The sequence below is a fragment of the Odocoileus virginianus genome, chromosome 13, assembly GCF_023699985.2.
Source record: "Odocoileus virginianus isolate 20LAN1187 ecotype Illinois chromosome 13, Ovbor_1.2, whole genome shotgun sequence".
Taxonomy (NCBI): domain Eukaryota; kingdom Metazoa; phylum Chordata; class Mammalia; order Artiodactyla; family Cervidae; genus Odocoileus; species Odocoileus virginianus.
In genome coordinates, this window is record NC_069686.1 from 46,472,144 (window position 1) to 46,493,827 (window position 21,684).

Here is a 21,684-nt window from a genome sequence, read left to right on the forward strand (position 1 = left end):
AGTAAATTTGAAAATGTATAATTCTTTGGAGTAGAGATATAACTATTTTATATTGCCCCATGTCTCCTTTCATGTAAAAATAAGAAACAGTAAATGTTTAGAGTGGAAAGATTTAGTATGCTTTAGATTTATGATATAATTTTGAGTTAATATAATTATAGCAACATTTTAGTTAGAGGCAGAAAATGAATCAAGAGAAAGAATTAGAGAGTTCATTCCAAAGTCTGCCCATATTCTGTAGATATTATCTGATGTTGGAACATAGGAAATAACTTGGAATCATGTCTTGACCTGGTGAGCATGATTCATTTAAACTGAGGCTAAACAATCAGCCCTGAGTCCTTTTACTACAGCAATTTTGCTTATCCTTGGAGAATACATTCCAAGACCACCAGTGGATGCCTGAAACTGAGGATAGTACCAAATCCTATATACAATATGGTAATATTGATTAGCACTAAAATTTTCCCTATGATAAAATTTAATTTATAAATTAGGCATAGAAGGAGATTAACCATAGTAACTAATCATAAAGTAGAACAATTATAAAAATATGTTGTAAAGTTATATGATCTCTGTTTCTTAAAATTGAACATGAAGTCTGACTGCTCACTGATCAAAAGCCAATAAAGAAGCAAGGTTGGTGGAAAGGAAAAGTGCTTTATTTTGAATGCCAGCAATGGCAGGGAGTTGGGGTGGGTGGCTTCTGTCCAAAGGCCAAGTCACCTCCACTGACAATTGGTGGACAAGAGCTTTTATTGTTGGAGGGAGTGGGTTACTTGCAGAAACGGCACACTCAGCTCTGACAGCCATCCTGAAATTGGTCTTGCACTGGTCTGACCTGTGTTATGGGAAGTACAGTTAATCTTTCGTTTTAGGGTCAGTTTATTTTTTCCCCCCAGTTCCTTGAGGTCAGTTTTCTGCATTGTGTCATGGCTACAGGCTGGTCATCACGTAGTTAACTTCTTCCACTTGGTGGGGGCTTCAGTATCTATAAGACAGCTAACAGGATGTGGCTCAGAATTCTATCTACAACCCTTGAAAAGGAACTAAAGGTCCTCGACTTTGCTTGGTGACTAAACTATCATTGTTTTGTCCTATTTGACAGATTTCATTTGCGTCAGCATTTTCTTACTTCTCTGATTTTGCTTTAGCTAAAGTTTTTCTACAGGGCAAGGGCTTGAGGGGGGCAAGGACCATAGGGTCCTGTTCCATTTCACTGTGAGATGATAAAGTGACTGTGTGATGAGATGAGGTGATGTGAATGGATAGGTGGTATGAGATAGCATTAAGCTACTATTGATCTTCTGACTACCCAGCAGGAGGATCATCTGCTTAGGATAATCCTGGATCACCGAGCCATGACAAGATGGATGTCATGAAAAAGATGTTGATAGTTAGGCTCTCCAGCCAAGATAGAGCAGCACTACACAGGATTTCATCATGCTACTCAGTCCAGTGTGCAATTTAAAACTTAAGAACTCTTTATTTCTTGAATTTTTCATATAATAGTTTCAGATCTTGGTTGACCTTAGGTAACTAAAACCATGGATATTGAAACCTCAGTTAAGGGAAAGCAAGCGAAAGTGTTAGTTGCTCAGAAATGTCCAATTCTGCGACCCAGTGGACTATAGCCCACCAGGCTCCTCTGTACATGGTATTCTCCGGGCAAATATACTAGAGTGGGTTGCCATTTTCTTCTCCAGGGGATCTTCCCGACCCTGCAGTAAAATCTGAGTCTACTGCACTGCAGGAAGATTCTTTATCATCTGAGCCACCAGGGAACCCTCAGATAAAGGAGGATTATTGTATTTGACAGTTTGGTTCAATCCAAATTAGACTTTGATGGAAGTCATCTGATCATAGAGGATTTTGAGAGGTCATATATACCTAGATGTAGATAAATTAAAAAAAAAAATTTGTACTTGAGTATCAACATACAAATTTCTGGGTTTTTTTTTTCCTTTTTCATAATCAATTATCAGTAAAAGTTGAAATAAATGTCTATATCAATTTAATTTTAATTAGTAGTGTTCCATATTGAAATTATAACCATTCAAGGAATATCTTTAAAAAAGCAACCATAAACCATGTACACCTTTAAAAAAATCTGATTTTTTTTTAAATTCAAGTATCATTGTAAGTATAATTGTTGTATATATGTATACTGATTTATTACAGATGAACAGTACTCAAAAGGCAGGTGATGAGACTATTTTGTGTTGAATTGACTCATAGTGAGATTATGTGTGGGAAGGAAAAAGATTCTGTTACCTTGGAATAGAGATTAAGAGCTTTGCAAGAGATCTCTTGGCTCACTGGAATAGTGAGACATGAATAATATTTGTGCCATACTAAGGACTACTAAGATTTCACTTTGGAAGAACATTTTTGGTTTCGAAAAAAATGAATCTCACCTCATCATCTTGCCTTAATAGAGGCTCAATTATGGATACTTATTAAGTTGAAATACTTATATTCCCATTTGATGAACAATAGAATACATAAAAGTTACATAATTACAGAACATAGCCTTAACACATGCTCTCGGGAAAATTTCAAAATTATTTAACCATATGCTACCACTTAAAAATTTATCTAGACATCCCCCCCCGAAACATGTTTTTCTTCTTTGAAATACTCGATATACCTCCAATTTATTTCCATGTAAGTTAAATCTAAGCATTTGTGTATTTTTTTTTCTATTATGATATTTTGCCACCTATATTTTTCATAGGGAATTCTAATTGTGAGATACCTAGTCAGAGCTGGAAAATACTTGGTGTAGAATGACAAAAATCACATCTCCTGTTCATCTTACCACTCTTTCTTCTTAAAAAGTCTTATATCAATAGGCTTACCATTTACTTTAAATCCCCAATTTAATGAGAACTGTGTTGTGTTGTGCTCAGTTGCTAAGCAATGTCTGACTCTTGCAATCCCATGGACTGCAGTTCACCAGGTTTCTCCTTCCACTGGATTTTCTAGGCAAGAATACTAGACTGAGTTGCCATTTCCTCTTCCAGGAGATTTTCCCAACCCAGGGACTGAACCCATGTCTCCTGCATCTCCTGCATTGGCTGGCGGGTTCTTTACCATTGAGCCACCGAAGAAGCCCCAATGAGAGCTATATGTATTAGCAAATTCACAGTTGCATTCTTTATTCAGGAACATTATATTGTGACTTAGTTCTCATATACCAAGTCCTTATCTTGTGAATTTCCAGGTATGAAAATGAGAGCACAATGAAGTGATTGCATAGGGATGCTCATCCTGAGATTCTTTATAAAAAGCATATGCTTTTTTGTTTTATGATTCACAATTGAAACATATGATTTAATGTTACAAAATTTAATGAGTTACAAAGTAAAGGATTATAAGATGATGCTCATTTTACAAACCACAATTTTATTTTTATTTTCTGATTCAAGAGTATTGCTCCAACTGGCAGCTATCCCATCCAATTCAATTGAAAGTCTTGAGTTGCAATGACATAATATTTTGGTAACGTTATTTAAATGGGCAATGCTTCCCTCTGAAATGTGCTATAATGTAGAGGTTTTATGTGCTTTTATTTTCAAATGAATAGATATAACATGTTAAATTATTTGGGAAAGACAGGATCATGGCAAATGGGAGCACCAAAGATCATTTATTTGTGACAGTATTTATTTTTTAACCTTTTCCCAGTAATATATTTATATTTACACCCACATATACATATTTCTAGTCAGTAAATTTTACAATATTAATTATTTGGCAGTGTCAAGAGTTGGGTAGTAACTACAACAACAACATTCGTATTTTAATAATAAAGACAGAGCAATAAATTATCCAGGATAGAACAGCCATTTGAAGCAATTTTTGAAATATTGGAAGCTTTTAATATACAGTGTGTTCAAACCAGAATGAAATACTAGTTCACTGAATCTCATATGATACTAGAAGAAGAAAACATTGCTCAAGAAGTACACTGTAAAAATGATTTAAATTAATTGAAGTAAAAATTTAATATTAATGCTGATCAGTAAATAATTTAAAAATGAGCAGAATAGGATCACTTAAAGATATAAGTAATATGTGTTAGCAAACTCTATTTTAAAACTTTATTTAGAAAAGCTAAAATTTATGATCTCTTTTGCAAATTATATATAAAGTTTTTTCAGTTTTAATTTGTCATAAACATTGATTTCTAGGTCAATAAATATGTCTAGGTCAATAAAATATCATAGTTTAGTAGTTTATGTATTTGACTGAACTAGGTCTTAGTTGAATTATGTGGGTTCGAGTCCCATGACCAGGGATCGAGCTTGGTCTTTCTGAATTGGGAGCAGGAGTTTTAGCCACTGAATCACCAGGGAAGCCTGATAATATCATTTTAACATTTATACCCTTTATAAATTATTTATGTACTATATATTTGGGTATTTAAAATGATAGATTTTTTTTTTTCCACAAAACTGAAAAACAAGACATGAACATAACAATACGGGTATATTTAGGACAATGTCTACTAGGATTAATACTTCCTGGGCACTATTCTACGTAGAATCTGGTTACCAGGAACAGAGATTTTCATTCTGTCTCAAGTAGGGAAGAAATGTCTCATAAAAATACATATATTCCAAAATGAAACAAAAATTTTAACAAAATCCTGGATTGATAGAATGCCTGTCATACAGACTGGCCTGGAAGGTTAAACGGGTATAAAGCAGTTCTAGGGGCTTCAGCAGTGAAGTTAATGGATAGTTGGTCCTAAGTGACTCATGGTCCACTATGGCCCCTTCAATTCCATTTCCAAATGAGTAGAAGTTATAAGGGGGATAAAAGTGTATATGTGAAAGTGTTAGTTGCTCAATCATGTCCAACTCTGCAACTAACTCCATGTAGCCTGCCAGGCTCCTCTGTCTATGAAATTCTCCAGGCAAGAATACTGGCTTGGGTAGCCATTCCCTTTGCCAGGGGATCTTCCCAACCCAGGGATCAAACCCCGATCACCTGCATTGCAGACAAATTCTCTACTGGCTGAGTCACCTGGAAAGCCCCATTATAGTGTAGCAATTTCTCATCTAACCCTTAGTGGCCTATCGACTGAGTAAGGCTTAGATTTTTAGACATAGTTGACTGCAACTCAGAGCAACAGCTGACTGAGGCTTCTCTACTTCTTTGTTAACAACTGTGACTAAGACAAGCTCCTCTTTTATCTATACATGTTCAGTTCAGTTCAGTCGTTCAGTCGTGTCCGACTCATTGTGACCCCATGAATCGCAGCATGCCAGGCCTCCCTGTCCATCACCAGCTCCCAAAGTTTACTCAAACTCATGCCCATTGAGTCAGTGATGCCATCCAGCCATCTCATCCTCTGTCGTGCCCTTCTCCTTCTGCCCTCAATCCCTCCCAGCATCAGGGTCTTTTCCAATGAGTCAACTCTTCGCATGAGGTGGCCAAAGTACTGGAGTTTCAGCTTAAGCATCAGTCCTTCCGATGAACACCCAGGACTGATCTCCTTCAGGAGGGACTGGTTAGTTTTAAGTTCTGAAGAGTCTTCTTTCTCATGAACCTGCTTCATCAGTTTTGTTTTTTCTTCATTTAGTTTTTGTTTGGGAAGAGTGTCATTCAGAAAATCAATTTGAAGATCATTACATGACCCTGTATCAAGCAATTCAAACCCACATGCACTGATATTCCTGAAGGCATTGTTTAAACACATACTTTCTTCCTATTCACTCTCTGTGTGGTTTTTTTTAAATTACAAACTTCTTTATGTTGAAGTTGCTGGATTTTCTGAAAAGTTCTGATAGTTTTCCTTCTCTAATTTAAGACCTTTAACCACACTGTAAAGGAATTAAATGAAGATCTTGTTTTCCTTGACTATTTTCTCTCCATTTGCACTTATAGGTTGTTTTCTTTAACTAGTTTGGTGGGGTGACAGTAGATTGGCACTGGTCTGTGGAGTGCTAGGTAAAATCGCAGCTGTGCCTTCTAGACGTTCCACCTTAAAAGTGAAATTGTGGTTTACTTCGAGGAAAGGGAACTCTATACAAGTCCACCACTGTTACCCAGATTCCAGTTCTCAGCTGTCTAGTTCCTTTGAGCCATCTCCACCTTCCCTAGCCACCCTCAGAGAGTGTAGAAAGTGCAAGCAGCTGCAGCTATTTACTTACTTTGATTTTTTTTAAGTCCTTTATTTTTTAAAATTTAATTAATTTTAATTGGAGGCTTATTACTTTACAATATTGTGGTGGTTTTTGCCATACATTGACATAAATCAGCCACAGGTGTACATGTGTCCCCCATCCTGAACCCCCCTCCCAGCTCCCTCCGCATCCCATCCCTCTGAGTGGTCCCAGTGTACCAGCTTTGAGTGCCCTGGTTTATGCATCAACTTGGACTGGTGATCTATTTCACATATGGTAATATACATGTTTCAGTGCTATTCTCTCAAATCATCCCACCCTTGCCTTTTATTTATTTATTTATTTTTAACTGGAGTATAATTGCTTTAGAGCATTGTGTTAGTTTCTGCTATATAACAGCAGGAATCAGCTACATGTCTATATATATCTCCTCCCTCTTGAGTTCACTCCCACTCCCACATCCCTCCCCTCTAGATTGTCACAGAGCAGTGAGCTAAGCCCCTGTGTTATGCAGCATCTTCCCACTAGCTATCTATATGTCAGGGCTACTGTTTCAATTCTGTGGAGATCAGACTTGTGAGTCCTCTGATTTTTCGTTTATCTTCCTATTGTTTGTGATCTCTTAAAGGAACCTAGAACTGCTTGCGGAGGATGATCTTAATTACCGACCTTTGGATAGTCCCTCTTGTAGTCGTGCCTCACTGCTTAGTAGAGAGCTGGCCCTCAATCTGAGAAATGGCCCCATTGACCGTGACTTCCACGGGAGAAGCAGCAGACAAGTTCACCCTTGCTGCTTCCAGGGTCACTGATGAAACAGAACACGAAGTTTGAGACGCCGTCACTACTCCGAGAAAAAGTAAAAATCTGTTTTCCAGGGTCCCATTTATTCAGAGATATCAAAACAAAAGAAAAAAGAAAAATCTATATAACTGCTCAGGCTCCACGTGATAATAATTCCAAGTGGCCATTTTTTCAATTCTTTGCCTCTTTCTCTCATTCACACACAACCCTCTTACCCAAAGCATATTCTAAGCATCAGCGTGACAGAATTGGGGATATTTCTTGTATCAGCCTGTTATTTCTAGAACTAGAATTTTATTAGAATAGTGAGAGTTTATTAATTGTTATATATCTAGATTATATCTTTTCAGTATAGAGACACAGGGGTGAAAAAAGGTAGCTTCAGTCCCTATCTTCATGAACTTGCACTTAGCTGACATAGACAGTAAATGCATAAACATTTGTGAAAATGTCAGATAGGGAAAAGTGGTGCGAAATAAGATTTTCCATGAAGTCCTTTTCAGGGAGGTGCTATTTGAGCTTACATTTGAATGGCAAGCAAAATCTAGCCTTGTGAAGATGTCTAAGGAAGAGTTTTCTGGGCAGAGAAGATAGCAAGTAAAAACTCTTTAAGATCAGAAAGTGCTTCTCAGGTTCTGGCTGACGTGACTGGAGTAACAGGAGCTTCATGCCACAGGAGAGGAAGGTCAAGGGTGACAAGTTTCTCAGGGACTTACCTGCCAAAGACTGAAAACTTCAGTAGTCAACGGAAGAGTTAAACAGGAGTTTAAATCCTAGTTTGTGTTTTATTAATAAAATGACTAGTCAAAGCTGTGTGAAGACTGGGCTATGGGAGAGGAAAAGAATGGATGCTGGTGAACCTCATGGGGCTGGCATAGGCGTTCGGGTAAGACTCTTTAACTGCTTGGACTAGCGTGGTAGCAGTGTAAGTGGAAGCAGTGGAGATCTTGGAAATATGTAATTTGGAGGTAGGTAACTGGAGTATATTTTAGAGGTTATGTAAAGATCTGCTTGAATATAGACTGAGTTTTCTCTCAGTGGTTCTTATAGTGCATCTCAGCGTGAACACAAAATCTCAGACTTTTAAATAACTTTTCCAGGACTGTGTTCTGTTCCTAATAAATTAGCAGATATATGTCAGTGTATTAGTCAGTAAGGGCTGCCCTACCAAATACTAGACCAGATGGCATAAACAATAGAAATTTATCTGCTCACCATTCCAGAAGCTGGAAGAGATCAATGTGTCAGAAGGTTTGGTTTCTCCCCAGGCTTCCTTGGCTTTATAGGCATCCACCTTCTCACCACACCCTCCCCTTGTCTTTCCTCTGTGCCCACATCCCTGGTATCTTCTTGTAATGACACCATTCATGTATGGGCTGGGGTACCACCGTTATGACCTCATGGAACCTTAGTTACTTCTCTGAAGACCCAATTCCAGATACAGTCACATTGGGGGTTAGGACTTCAATGTCTGGATTTGGGGGAAGACACAACTCAGTCCAACATAGAGAAGGTCATTATCTAACTGAACCCTATGTAGACCTTGCTTAAGCTAAGCACCTTAATAAAGGGGAAATGATTCTCTTAAACATTTCTCCTAAACAATGTATATGTAAAAGTCAAACAAAGAATTACATTGTTGTCTTTGAACACTGTTAATCTCCCTTGTTTACAGAAGTTACAAATAGAAATTCAAGTTCTAATATTCTACTTGTGTTAGTCAACCCATCATGCCTGACTCTTTGCAACCCCATGGAATATGGCCCTCCAGACTCCTCGCTCCACGGCATTCTCCAGGCAAGAATACTGGAGTGAATAGCCATTCCCTTCTCCAGGGATATCTTCCCCATCCAGGGATCAAACCCTGGCTCCTACATTGCAAGAAAATTCTTTATCTGAGCCACCAGGGAAACCCAATATTCTACTTATCCTAACTTAATAGGCATTTTATGTGTGACTTGAACTTGGTAATCACTTTGGAGTGATTGCCACGGGCAACGAGCATTATTCTTTTCCATCCTCAGGTATTATACTACTAATCTCAACCCGCATTCATGTAAATGAATCTAACTAGTGGGATAGAGAAATAAAATAGTTTTCCTTGCACCATCCTAGACTCTTGGCTGATATCCCATAATAAAAGACAGATTGTGCTGTGTGTGCTTAATTGCTCAATGGTGTCCAACTCTTTGCAATCCTTTTGGGCTGTAGCCCACCAGGCTCCTCTATCCCTGGGAATTTTCAGGAAGAATATTGGTGTGGGTCAGCATTTCCTCCTCCAGGGGAATTCTGGTCTCCAGCATTGCAGGCAGATTCTTTACTGTCTGAGCATCAGGGAAGCCCAGAAATGCAGTAATTCATCATTAATTATGAAAAAAAATTCCATACACTTTTCTATTGACAGTGGATAGAAATTTTTTTTCTGAATTGCTTGACTATTAGGATTAGTATACTCAAATATATTTTAGATTTTGTTGACTCATTCTTTTATTCAATGTAGCTACCAATTATTGTCTTTACCATTCAAATCACGTGGCTAATTATTTCATATATTATATGAGGGTAGTGGAATTTTTCCTTTTACAGATGAGAAGACTAATAATAAGGATTCAAGTATGTTGTTCAAAATCACTCAGAATATGTCATAGCCAGGCATCAATGCATGTTTGTATGACTCCAAACCACTCCTTCACCCACTGTGTACAATGACTGTCAACAAGCCTTAAAAACCATCCATGTAAACAATCCATGTAATTGGCGTAGGGGGATTCCCAGCTAGTGCAGTGGTAAAGAATATGCCTGCCAGTGCAGGAGATGGGAGAGACACGGTTCAATCTCTGGGTCAAGAAGATCTCCTGGAGAAGGAAATGGCAACCACTCTAGTATTCTTGCCTGGAAAATCCCATGGACAGAGGAACCTGGCAGGCTACAGTCTGGGATTGCAGAGAGTCGGACAGATTTTGCAACTGAACTCTCACACATAAAAGGGCTTCGGGATATTTGGGAATCATTGTTTTGAAAAACTATATCAACTCTGTATTATCCTATTTGCTGGGGTAATGGAAATCAGGAGAATACAGATAAAACATTGTTCAATTCCAATTTAACACAACTGTGACACAAGATTGATATTTAATTCAAATGCATTTCATTAGGATGTTAAATTGTCTGCATGAGGTCAGTGGGTCTTTATCTCTTTCTTCTCCCACTCCTCTTTCTCCTCTTCTGATTTTCTTTTTATTTGCTTTACAATAAAGTGCTAATTTCTGCTATATAGCAAAGTGACTAAGTTATATATATATATATATATATATATATATATATATATATAACTGAATATACATATAATTGAAATATATATTAAATATATTATTTTCCATTTGGTTTATCATAGGATACTGAATATAGTTCTTGGAGCTACATAGGAGGACCTTGTTGTTCCTCTTCCCTTTTTTTGATGAGAATAATATTTTTCACTACATAAACACTAAATAAATATTTTCACTACATAAACACTGAATAAATATTTTCACTAAATAAGCACTAAATAAATATTTTCACTAAATAAACATTTTGTTTTCTAAACATTGCAGCAAGCAGTTATTTGGGGCCTCTGTTTTTGGCAGAAAATTCTTCTCTTTCATTATCATTCTCTCCTTCATCATCACACAAATACTAGTTCACAGTCAAGCCGTCAACTTGGAAATGAAATTACCTGCCATTCTCAGCGTTTTCTCCCTGCAATCCCTGACTGCCCCTTGGCTCTCAGTGAGGCAAACCTCAGTGTAACGATGAACTGAAGGAATTTTAAGAGCATGTGTGTCGGTGCGAGGTCACAAAGGCTTCAGAACAAAATTCTGGGTTCTGCTCTGTGCTGCTCTTGCTCTCACCTCCGTTGCCATTCTCTAGGTTCTCTGTTTGAGAAAAATAAATAAAAACAAGTCTTGGGAGAAAGCACAGCAAAGAGGCTTCTAGTACCATCATTGTCCTAAGAAATAGACCCAGAGCATCAGACAAACTGCAGAAAGCTGCTCCTGCTCCAAAAGCAGCTAACAGACTGCATATGCACATAGCCAGTTTTGACTGTCTAGGTGAAGGGGCGTTCCTTATTTGCGATGGGTACAATGTAAAACTGGAATGGTTCCTATATAATTATAAATAATAGACTCATTCTGATATGTAGATATTTCTCTAATCCACTACAATTTGAGTTCTTTTTCTTTACAAGTAAGCTGTCTCTGGCCCATTTTCACCCATTTTCTCCTCATAATGTGGTTAATCTATCCTTGGGAAATGGAAAGCTGACTGCAGTTCAATAGTCCTAGAACATGGTACATAGCGGACAGTAATAGATCTAGTGATGGAAAGATAAGTAGGCATCAGATCATGAATGGCCTTTGCGCCATGCTAAGTGGTTTGACAGGGGAAGGCAAGCCACTGTAGAATTGTAAGTGGTGGAGTGACATGCTTAGATTTGCATTTTGGAAAGATCAGTCTAGTGTTTTCTCAGCAAAGGTCATCAGGAGAATGAGAAGTAATGGAGTCCTGAGCTAAGGAGTTTTAGTGGGAATGGAGAGGAAATAAAACATTGGGATAAGCACCGAAGAGACATGGCCCTGGGAGGGTAAAAAAGATGGCCCTGTAGTTTTCACCACAGATGACCAAGTGGGGACCATTCACTGTGAGAAGCTGCCTTAGTTCAGAATGCTGTAACAAAAATACCACAGGCTGGGATGCCTTAACTTGCAAACATTTACTTCTCAATATTCTGGAGGTTGAGAAGTCCAAGATCAAGGTGGTAGCAGATTTGGTGTCTAGTGAGAATGTGCTTCCTGCTTCACAAGCAGCCAGCTGGTCTTACTGTCTCACGGCAGAAGGGATAGAGAGCTCTCAGGGCTGTGTCTTTTATGAGGGTACTAATTCCACTTGCGAGGGCTCCATCCTTACAGCCTAATCACCTGCCAGGGCACCACAACTTGGGAGTAAGATTTTGATATATGAATTAAGCAGGGGACACAAACATTAATTCATACAGAATTCTATTGGGAAATAAGTATACATGGGAAAAATAAAATGGATTTTATTTTGGTCATGTAAAGTTTGCAGTGACTTCCTTATATTCAGGTAGAAATTCCTGCTATGTAGTAGCATATCTGGGCTGAAGATTAAGAGGATAATTAGGCATATGAAAGAGATTTTGGAGCTCTGAGGGTGAAATTTAGTTACTGAAATCACAAATGAGAAATCTCTCTTACTCCTCTTCCAATTCCCAGGCAGTAGATGCAATTTCAATTCTTTGGGTTATTTATTTTGATGTTTGTTGCTATATTTGTGGATAGTTTTTTTAAGTTATAGATTTTGCTTATTGACAGGCATTTTATTGCATCCACTCACTTATGAATGATTGAAACAGTTATATGTGCCTAGCAAAGGCCTTGGGACTTAGTGCTTATTCGCTCAGTTGTGTCTCAGTAAAATTATTTCCTTTATTTCTCTCTCTTTTGAGTGCAGGGTTTGGTGATTGTATGGTAGAACCAATTTACTTTTATGATATTTATTTTAATTATTTCATAAGTGTCTTCTATATCCCTATTATTAAACATATTTGTTTGCTAGGACTGCCCTAACAAAGTCCCATAGACTGGATCTCTTGACAGAAATTCATTGTCTCACTCTTCTGGAATCTTGAAGTCTGAAATCCAGGAGTCAACATGGTTGATTTCTTCTGAGGCCTCTCTACATGGCTTGCAGATGGCTATCTTTTCCTCCTTGAGTCTTCTATCTGTGTGTTTCTGTGTCCTAATTTTCTTTTTATAAGAACATGTGTCATATTGGATTAGGACCCACCCTATTAGGTGAAAGTGTTCATTGCTCAATCCTGTCTGACTTTTTGTGACCCCCATGGACTATAGCACACCAGGCTCTTCTCTTCTGTCCATGGGATTCCCCAAGAATACTGGAGTGGGATCTTCCCAACCCAGGGATCACACCCAGGTCTCTGTCACTACAGGCAGGCTCTTTGCCATCTGAGCCACCAGGGGAGCCTAATCACTTCTTTAATGACTTTATGTTCAAATACAGCCCCAGTCTGAGGTACTGAGAGTTAGAATTTTAACATATGAATTTCGTGGTGCAGAGTTCAGCCTATAATAGTGAAATGGAGATATCCATAATTGCTTCCAACATAACCAAGTAGTTTTTGCATTCTTGTAATTTCAGACGATTCTAGCATATTTATATGAATAACAGTGTAAGGAAAAATGTGATAGAAATATGATTCTAAATAATTACAGAGTCAAAACCAAAGTTCTTTATATTAGAGGAGTTGTCAAAAAAATTAAACTATTTAAAAAGAGAACATTTTAAGAGGAGGAAGTGGAGGAGGTGGCTTTATTTAAGTGTTTTCTAAGTAGTAAATTATTATGGGAGATATTTTTAGGGATATTATTTTCCCAGTCATTTCACAGATATTTAGGGAATTTCTGCATCACACTCAGTTCAAAAGAATACAAAGCACTGCAAAGAATACAAAGAAATACAAGACAGGGTCCTTATTCTTGGGATTTTCATCTCTGAATGAAGAGTCAAAATTAGTACAAGTGAAAAGAAAAGAAAAAGCAGCAATTTCATACAAAACCATATGATGCTGTCTGTAGCGGCTTTGGAATCAATGAGAAAGAAGTCAGTGTGGGATGTGCTATTCTGAAGGATTGCACGGAGCGTAGGGTTAGACTTGTGCAATGAAGGGTAAGTAGACTGGAGTGATGTGCAGACAAAAATAGGGAAACCAGAAAATGAAACTGTGCCTATTTTCTTTATAGGACTAATGACAGTCTTCAGTTATTTCTTATCTTTTTTATTATGGCAAGAACACTTACCATCAAATCTATCCTCTTAACAAATTTTTTAGTACACAATAAAGTATTGTTAGCTGTAGGCACAATATTGTATAGTAGATCTCTAGAATCTATTCATCTTCTATAAGTGAAACTTTTTACACTTGCTGGACAGCAACTCCCTCATCCCCCACGCCCACGCCCCACTCCTGGCAACCACTAGTCTACTCTGTTACTATGAGTTTGACTGTTTTAGATACCTCATATGAGTGAAATCATTCAATATTTATCCTTCTGTGACTGGCTAATCTTATCAACCGTAATGTCCTCAAGTTTCATCCATCCTTTTGCATATGGTGAAATTCTATTTTTAAAAAAGACTTTATTTTGTTAGAGAAGTTTTAGGTTCACAGGCAAATTGACAAGAAAATACAGAGATTGCCTATATTCTCCTTATCCCTACCCACATGGTGCCTTGCCTGTTGTCAACATCCCCCATGAGATTATTATCCTTCTTAAAGGCTGCATAATATTCCATTGTATATGCACACCAGATTTTATTGATCCATTCATCTCTCAGTGGACTTTTAGGCTGTTTCCATATGTTTACATTTGTTATTATGAATAATGCTGCAGTGAACACTGGAGCATTAATATCTCTTCAAGATTTTGACTTCAGTTATTTTGTATATACACCCAGAAATGGTATTGCTAGAACATTGCTGTAGTTCAATCCCTAAGTCATTTCCAACTCTTTGCAACCCATGGACTGCAGCACCGCAGGCTTCCCTGTCCTCCACTATCTCCCAGAGTTTGCTCAAACTCATGTCCATTGAGTCAGTGATGCTATCTAACCATCTCATCCTCTGCCACCCCCTTCTCCATTTGCCTTCAATCTTTCCCAGCATCAGGGTCTTTTCCAATGAGTCAGCTCTTCTCATCAGGTGGCCAAGGTCATATGGTAGTCTATTTTTCATTTTTTGACTAATCTCCATACCATTTTAAATAGTGTCTGTACCGTTTTACATTCCTAGCAACAGCGTACAAGAGTTTCAGTTTCTCTACATCCTTGTATCCTTGCCAGCACTGTTATGTATTTTGCTTGTGTGTTTTTTTGTTTTGTTTTGTTTATACTTTTTTGAGAGCCAGGTGTGAGGTGATATTTCATTGTGGTTTTGATTTGCATTTTCCCAATGATTAATGATGTTGAGCACTTTTTCATATACTTGTTGGCTGTTTGCAAGTCTTCTTTAGAGAAATGTTTCATTTATTTGCCCATTTTCAATCAGGTTATTTATTTGCTGTTGATTTATAGGAATTTTAGGTATACCTTTTCTATGTGTTTATTTTTTGTCTATATCCCTCACTAGAACATAGGATCTAAATGACAGAGATCTTATTCTTTCAACAATAGGATAGGACACTGTCTCAATTTATAGCTTTATAATAAGTCTCAAAGTTGGTTATTGTCAAACTCTATTCACTCCCTTTTATTTATTTATTTATTTCTTTTCGAGAAAAATTTCTGCGTGCCAAATATCTAAGTCTGAATAGCTGTGGATTGTCAGACATTCTTTCAATGATAAAATGATATCCTTTGAAAAAATAGCTCTTTCTTCTTGCAGTTTAAGCTATCTCATAAATACATTTATTCTACATAATTGTAGTTCACTATGTACCCATGATCCAGATAATCATGATGTGTGATCACTCACACTCACCTAGAGCCAGACATCCTGGAATGTGAAGTCAAGTGGGCCTTAGGAAGCATCACTATGAACAAAGCTAGTGGAGGTGAGGGAATTCCAGTTGAGCTATTTCAAATCTTGAAAGACAATGCTGTCAAAGTGCTGCACTCAATATGTCAACAAATTTGGAAAACTCAGCAGTAGCCACTGGACTGGAGAAGGTCAGTTTTCACTCCAATCCCAAAGAAAGGAAATGCCAAAGAATGCTCAAATTACCACACAATTGCACTCATCTCACACACTAGTAAAGTAATGCTCAAAATTCTCCAAGCCAGGCTTCAGCAATACATGAACCATGAACTTCCAGATGTTCAAGCTGGTTTTAGAAAAGGCAGAGGAACCAGAGATCAAATTGCCAATATCTGCTGGGTCATCAAAAAAGCAAGAGAGTTCCAGAAAAAACATCTATTGCTGCTTTATTGACTCTGCCAAAGCCTTTGATTATGTGGATCACAATAAACTTGAAAATTCTGAAAGAGATGGGAATACCAGACTTCCTGACCTGCCTCTTGAGAAACCTTTATGCAGGTCAGGAAGCAACAGTTAGAACTGGACATGGAATAACAGACGGGTTCCAAATAGGAAAAGGAGTACTCCAAGGCTGTATATTGCCACCCTGCTTATTTAGCTTATATGCAGAGTACATCATGAGAAATGCTGAGCTGGAGAAAGCCCAAGCTGGAGTCAGGATTGCCAGGAGAAATATCAATAACCACATATATGAAGATGACACCACCCTTATGGCAGAAAGTGAAGAACTAAAGAGCCTCTTGATGAAAGTGAAAGAGGAGAGTGAAAAAGTTGGCTTAAACTTTCAACATTCAGAAAGCTAAGATCATTTCATCTGGTCCTATCCCTTCGTGGCAAATAGACGGGAAAACAGTGGAAACAGTGGCTGACTTTATTTTGGGGGGCTCCAAAATCACTGCAGATGGTGATTGCAGCCATGAAATTAAAAGACGCTTACTCCTTGGAAGGCAAGTTATGACCAACCTAGATAGCATTTTAAAAAGCAGACATTACTTTGTCAACAAAGGTCCATCTAGTCAAGGCTATGGTTTTTCCAGTGGTCATGTATGGATGTGAGAGTTGGACTATAAAGAAAGCTGAGCACCGAAGAATTGATGCTTTTGAACTGTGGTGCTGGAGAAGACTCTTAAGAGTCCCCTGGACTGCAAGGAGATCCAACCAGTCCATCCTAAAGGAGATCAGTCCTGGGTGTTCATTGGAAGGACTGATGTTGAAGCTGAAACTCCAATTCTTTGGCCACCTGATGCAAAGAGATGACTCATTTGAAAACAGCCTGATTCTGGGAAAGATTGAGGGCAGGAGGCAAAGGGGACGACAGAGGGTGAGATGGTTGGATGGCATCACTGACTCAGTTGAATTGGGTTTGGGTGGACTCCGGTAGCTGGTGATGGACAGGGAGACCTGACCTGGTGAGCTGCGGTTCATGGGGTTGCAAAGAGTCAGATACGACTGAGAGACTGAACTGAACTGATGCACCCAAAATGCTTTCTGCATGCACAGGCTCCCAATTTTGTTACTCAGAATAATTAAAAGGCCTGGACTGAACAAAATTTATTCCTGTTACTTTTCAATTAAGGACATTTTTAAGTAAAATTAGCCTTTTTTATTTTTTTTCCCCTGTAACTTCATGGAAATAGTGAATCTAATTCTTGCAAGTACAGTCTGATGATACTGGCTATTGGACTTTTTATTTATTTGGAGGGAGACTGGGCTGCATGTCATATGGGATCTTAGTTCCCCCACTGGGGATTAAACCAATGCCCCCTGCACTGGAATCAGTGTCCTACCACTGGACCTCCAGGAAATTCTCTATTGGACTTTTCAGATTGATATTTTACTTTTTCCCTTTTCTATTATAGTTTCTGTTTGTCTTTTTTCATTTGTTTGTTCATTCATTAAATAATATCCTTGCCCTATGGAGCATGCATCCTCATCCATGACTTTGTAAAAGAGAAGAACTAATGATTCTTTGCCCAGGATTTCTTTTGTGAAGCTAGGATGATTGGTGGCTGCTTAGGATATAACCTCAGCTGTAAACTCTTCCCAGAGACAGGCAGAGATTTGCCTCCCAGAGTCCTTCAGAAGGGTGGAGGACCTCTAGAAGGGTGTCAGTATTTGCTGTGAAGGAGATACGTTAGGAGTAAGGGCAGTGATTCATGACTTTTTACAACTTGTCTGTAGGTGTTTTGAAGGGCACAGTTGAATGCTTATGAAAACATTCTGCTCTGTGTCATCCTATTCCGCCCTCCAGGAGCCAGGACTTTAGAGTAGCTACTTTCTGAAACATTGCTGATTACCTTGGCACTGGGTTAATAAAACCTAAGTGAATGGTCTACTCAACTTCACCATCATAATCTAAAATCCATATTATATGTCAAGAGAAAGAAGACTGAACTCTGTCCTTCTATGGAAGGAGAAACTGTAGAAATGAGATTAACAGCCATGGATTCTAAAATCAGTGCTTGGTTCATAACCTGGGGCTGTTATTCATTCTGTGATACCTGGAAAAACCTCTTAAACTCTGTTTGCCTCAGTGTTCTTAAATGTAATATGATTTAAAAAGGTCTGTCTAGTCAAAGCTATGGTTTTTCCAGTAGTCATATATGTAAGTGAGAATTGAACTATAAAGAAAGCTGAGCACTGAAGAACTGATGCTTTTGAAATGTGGTGTTAGAGAAGACTCTGGGAGTCCCTTGAATGGTAAGGAGATCCAACCAGTCCATCCTTAAGGAAATAAGTCCTGAATATTCATTGGGAGGACTGATGTTGAAGCTGAGACTCCAATACTTTGGCTACCTGATGCGAAGAACTGCCTCATTGGAAAAGATCCTGATGCTGGGAAAGATTGAAGGCAGGAGGAGAACGGGGCAACAGAGGATGAGATGGCTGGATGGCATCACCGACTTGATGGACTTGAGTTTGAACAAGCTCCAGGAGTTGGTGAAGGACAGGGAAGCCCGGAATGTTGCAGTCCATGGAGTCTCAAAGAGTCAGACATGACTAAGCAACTGAACTGACCTTAATAATAGTAGTACTTACCTTATGGAATTGTGAAGATTAAATGAATTTATCTATAGCATTTAGAATTGTGCATTGCATAAAATCAGATTTAGAAAAGGATAGTTATCATTAATGTCTGTGTTATTACTCTTATGGTAATACCTGAAACGAAGCTTTGGTTCAGTCTAAACTATCCTGACATTTGATTGAGAGTGATTATACCTTGATGATAAAGACTGAATTGTTATTGTTTTCTTCCCTGAGTTCAATAACCTTATTTAGACTTCTTGATTGGAATTGATAGTAGTCTCAATTGTCTTGTTGAAGATTCTTGTTGAAATAAATAGATTGTTCAATACCTTTAAAATTATGAATTTGATTTAAAATTATTTCATTACCTTAAATGTTTTAATGCACTAAGAGTAGACTCTTAGAAAGAATGCAAGTTTTGGAGACAGAACAACCATATGTATGAATTTGACTAAAGTAGTTAATCTTTGAATCTCAGAAAATAATAATAACATCCTTATGGTTTTGATATGACAGTTGACATAATATACTGTAATAGTAAGCATAAAAATTGACTACAGTTCTAGCTACCTGGCTAATGTTAATCTGAGGCACATTGCATGTTCTCTACTACCAAATAAACATTCAGTACCAGTTAATAGGATTCATTTATAAAATTTTGGAGAAATGAGCATGAACAGTACAAAAAATAAGTCACTATAACTGTGAAGAATCCAGTAATGAGGAGTACCAGTGATTAAAAACTTACATGCTTTATATAGAACTTAGATAACAATCTTTTTCGCAGTTGTTTATTTTGTTGGATTTTACTGTTCATTTACAGATATAGTACAATAGAACTATAATCATGGTTTAGATTGTCAATAATAAAATCTGTATTCCATATTAATTTGAATTATACCCTTATTTATATCATGTATTTTTTAAGAAAAAGAAAAGTTAAAGTCAAGAATCTCTAATTGGAGTAAAAGAAGGAAAATTTAAACAATAGAATGTACTGTGATAAGTATTTTTAAAAGTAGAAGTGATTGTGCTGTTTCTCTTAGAAACAGCGTTTGGGAATTTAACCCAAGAAATCAGAAAGCATTAGAGTTTAATAGTTCTTTATTATTATTTAATAAGATGATTATCATTTTCATTAAAAAATCTTTTCATTTTTATAGATAAGAAACTGTGGTGGGCAGACCAGAACTTAGCTCAGCTGGGAACCTGCAGCAAAAGAGATGGAAGAAACCCCACCGTTCTAAGAAATAAGACTTCTGGGGTTGTTCATATGAAAGTGTATGATAAAGAAGCCCAGCAAGGTAAGTCACATGGCAAAGAATTTGTGTTGCCTTTTGAATACATAATTATTCATATAATTTTCTCAAGTCAACAATTGATGTTTCCTATTTTCCTACTAATAAAAAAAAGGGGGGAGGGAGGGAGGCAAGTACTGCTTAATACTGCAGAAGAAATACCTTTAACATAAAGTATATAATGAGCTTTCAAAATGTTAGCAAAGCTGCCCAAGGAATCTGAATTTGTCGGGTCTTCAAAGAGGTCTATTCAGTTCTTGATTTAAGAATATGAAAATAGTTTTAAAATCCCAGCAAAATATATTCAAAGTATAATTATGCCCAGAAAATGGATGAACTAAGGGACTTCAAATGGACTATGTTGATACAAGAATTTCATAACCAAAAGCATTACATTGGCTCTAAGCATTTTGCTTTTTTGTTTCTCCTTGTCCAAATGGTATGCAGTGAAATGGAGTGAGGGAACTAACAGATGGTTTACATAGGTGGACTTGTCACCTTGCCCAAATGGCAATTAGATTAGAGATGCCAGGCAGTATGGCCCCACACCTGCTTGTTTTTCTTAGTTTTTGCTTCAAAATCCATGACATTAGCAGAACTCCCTTCCCAGAAAAAATATTCTTCTATATTCTACTGTCTTATTTATATCACAACCATGAAAATACTTTTGTTCATATATTTTTCTGCTTAGGGAAAAAATATCCAGAAAACTTAAAAAGATTTTTATCTAAAAGATTTGGGCATGTAGACCAAAGCAGATAAGGGTAGAGATAAGAAAAGTGAACCAAAAAAGTTTTTAAAAAGACAATAAAAAAGAATAGTGAATCAAAGCATTCACTAATTCTGAAGACAGGTGACAATAATCAAGCAGGCAGAATTAATTTATTGGAAAATACCAAATGAAAATCATACTGTACCTCCAGAGACAAAATGAAGACCAGATTCAGGATTGCCTTTTCTGAATAGAGTATGGGCCAAATTTTAGTCTGGAATCCTTTCTTGCCAGTAGTAGCGGCAAATGTTTTTCTTTATCAAGGAAAAAATATTTTTAAGATAAAAAAATTACTTTGTAAAACAATCTGATAACTGAGATCCATTCATGGTTGAGATGACACTGACATCCAGACTCATATGCACAAATCTGTCTTTATTCTCTGATTCTTTTTTGTTATTGTCTGTAATAATGAATGAGTGTTTTCACTAGGAATTATTTAATAGAAAAAATTCTATATCAAATTCTATATCAAAATAAATGATTTTAGAGGCATTCAAGTCTTGGATGCCTCTCTATCTATTGGAGAATAGATTATATAACTGGAAATAAAATACTGGTACTCAGTAAATAAAATATGATTGCATTTTTGTGGATTTCAATACAATGTATTTGTTAAGTGTAAAAACTTACAGTATTGTGATAAACTTAAGTTTGTAGTCTACACTGAATGAAATCATATCTGAAAACATTCAACAATATAAAATACAAATTAGAAAAGGGGAGATTATATTTCCAAACATTAAAAAAACATGTATTCACTTCTTCAAAAGAACACACACATACTTTGTTGAAAATTGTAAATTAATAAAATAGTCAATTTTTTGTAGATACAGTTCCAATGAAGTTTCTTGGAAGAAAAATCAGTATATTATGCTTGTCTCACATTGTTCATTTTAACAAGGCCCATTAATCTTTTAAGGATTTGATTCTATAGGTGGAGTTGGGGCTTCCATGCACTGTGAAAGTATTTTCAAACTGACCAGGACCTCTAACACTTAGAAATTAATGGTATGATAATACTAAACTTAA

At 37.1% G+C, this 21,684-nt stretch overlaps 1 protein-coding gene and 1 long non-coding RNA gene across 2 annotated transcripts in view; one reads left to right on the plus strand and one right to left on the minus strand.

The window, feature by feature from the left end:
• Nucleotides 1-21,684, plus strand: part of LRP1B (LDL receptor related protein 1B) — a 2,064,747-nt gene that overhangs the window by 1,423,637 nt on the left and 619,426 nt on the right. The window contains 1 exon segment of the mRNA XM_070476260.1: nucleotides 19,746-19,886. Within this exon segment, the coding sequence (XP_070332361.1) occupies nucleotides 19,746-19,886 (141 nt within the window).
• LOC110139320 (uncharacterized) lies at nucleotides 645-10,740 on the minus strand. Its single transcript, XR_002314461.2, has 3 exons — nucleotides 10,654-10,740; nucleotides 6,807-6,942; nucleotides 645-841 (listed from the first exon to the last, which is right to left on the minus strand). It is a non-coding gene; the product is annotated as an uncharacterized lncRNA (long non-coding RNA).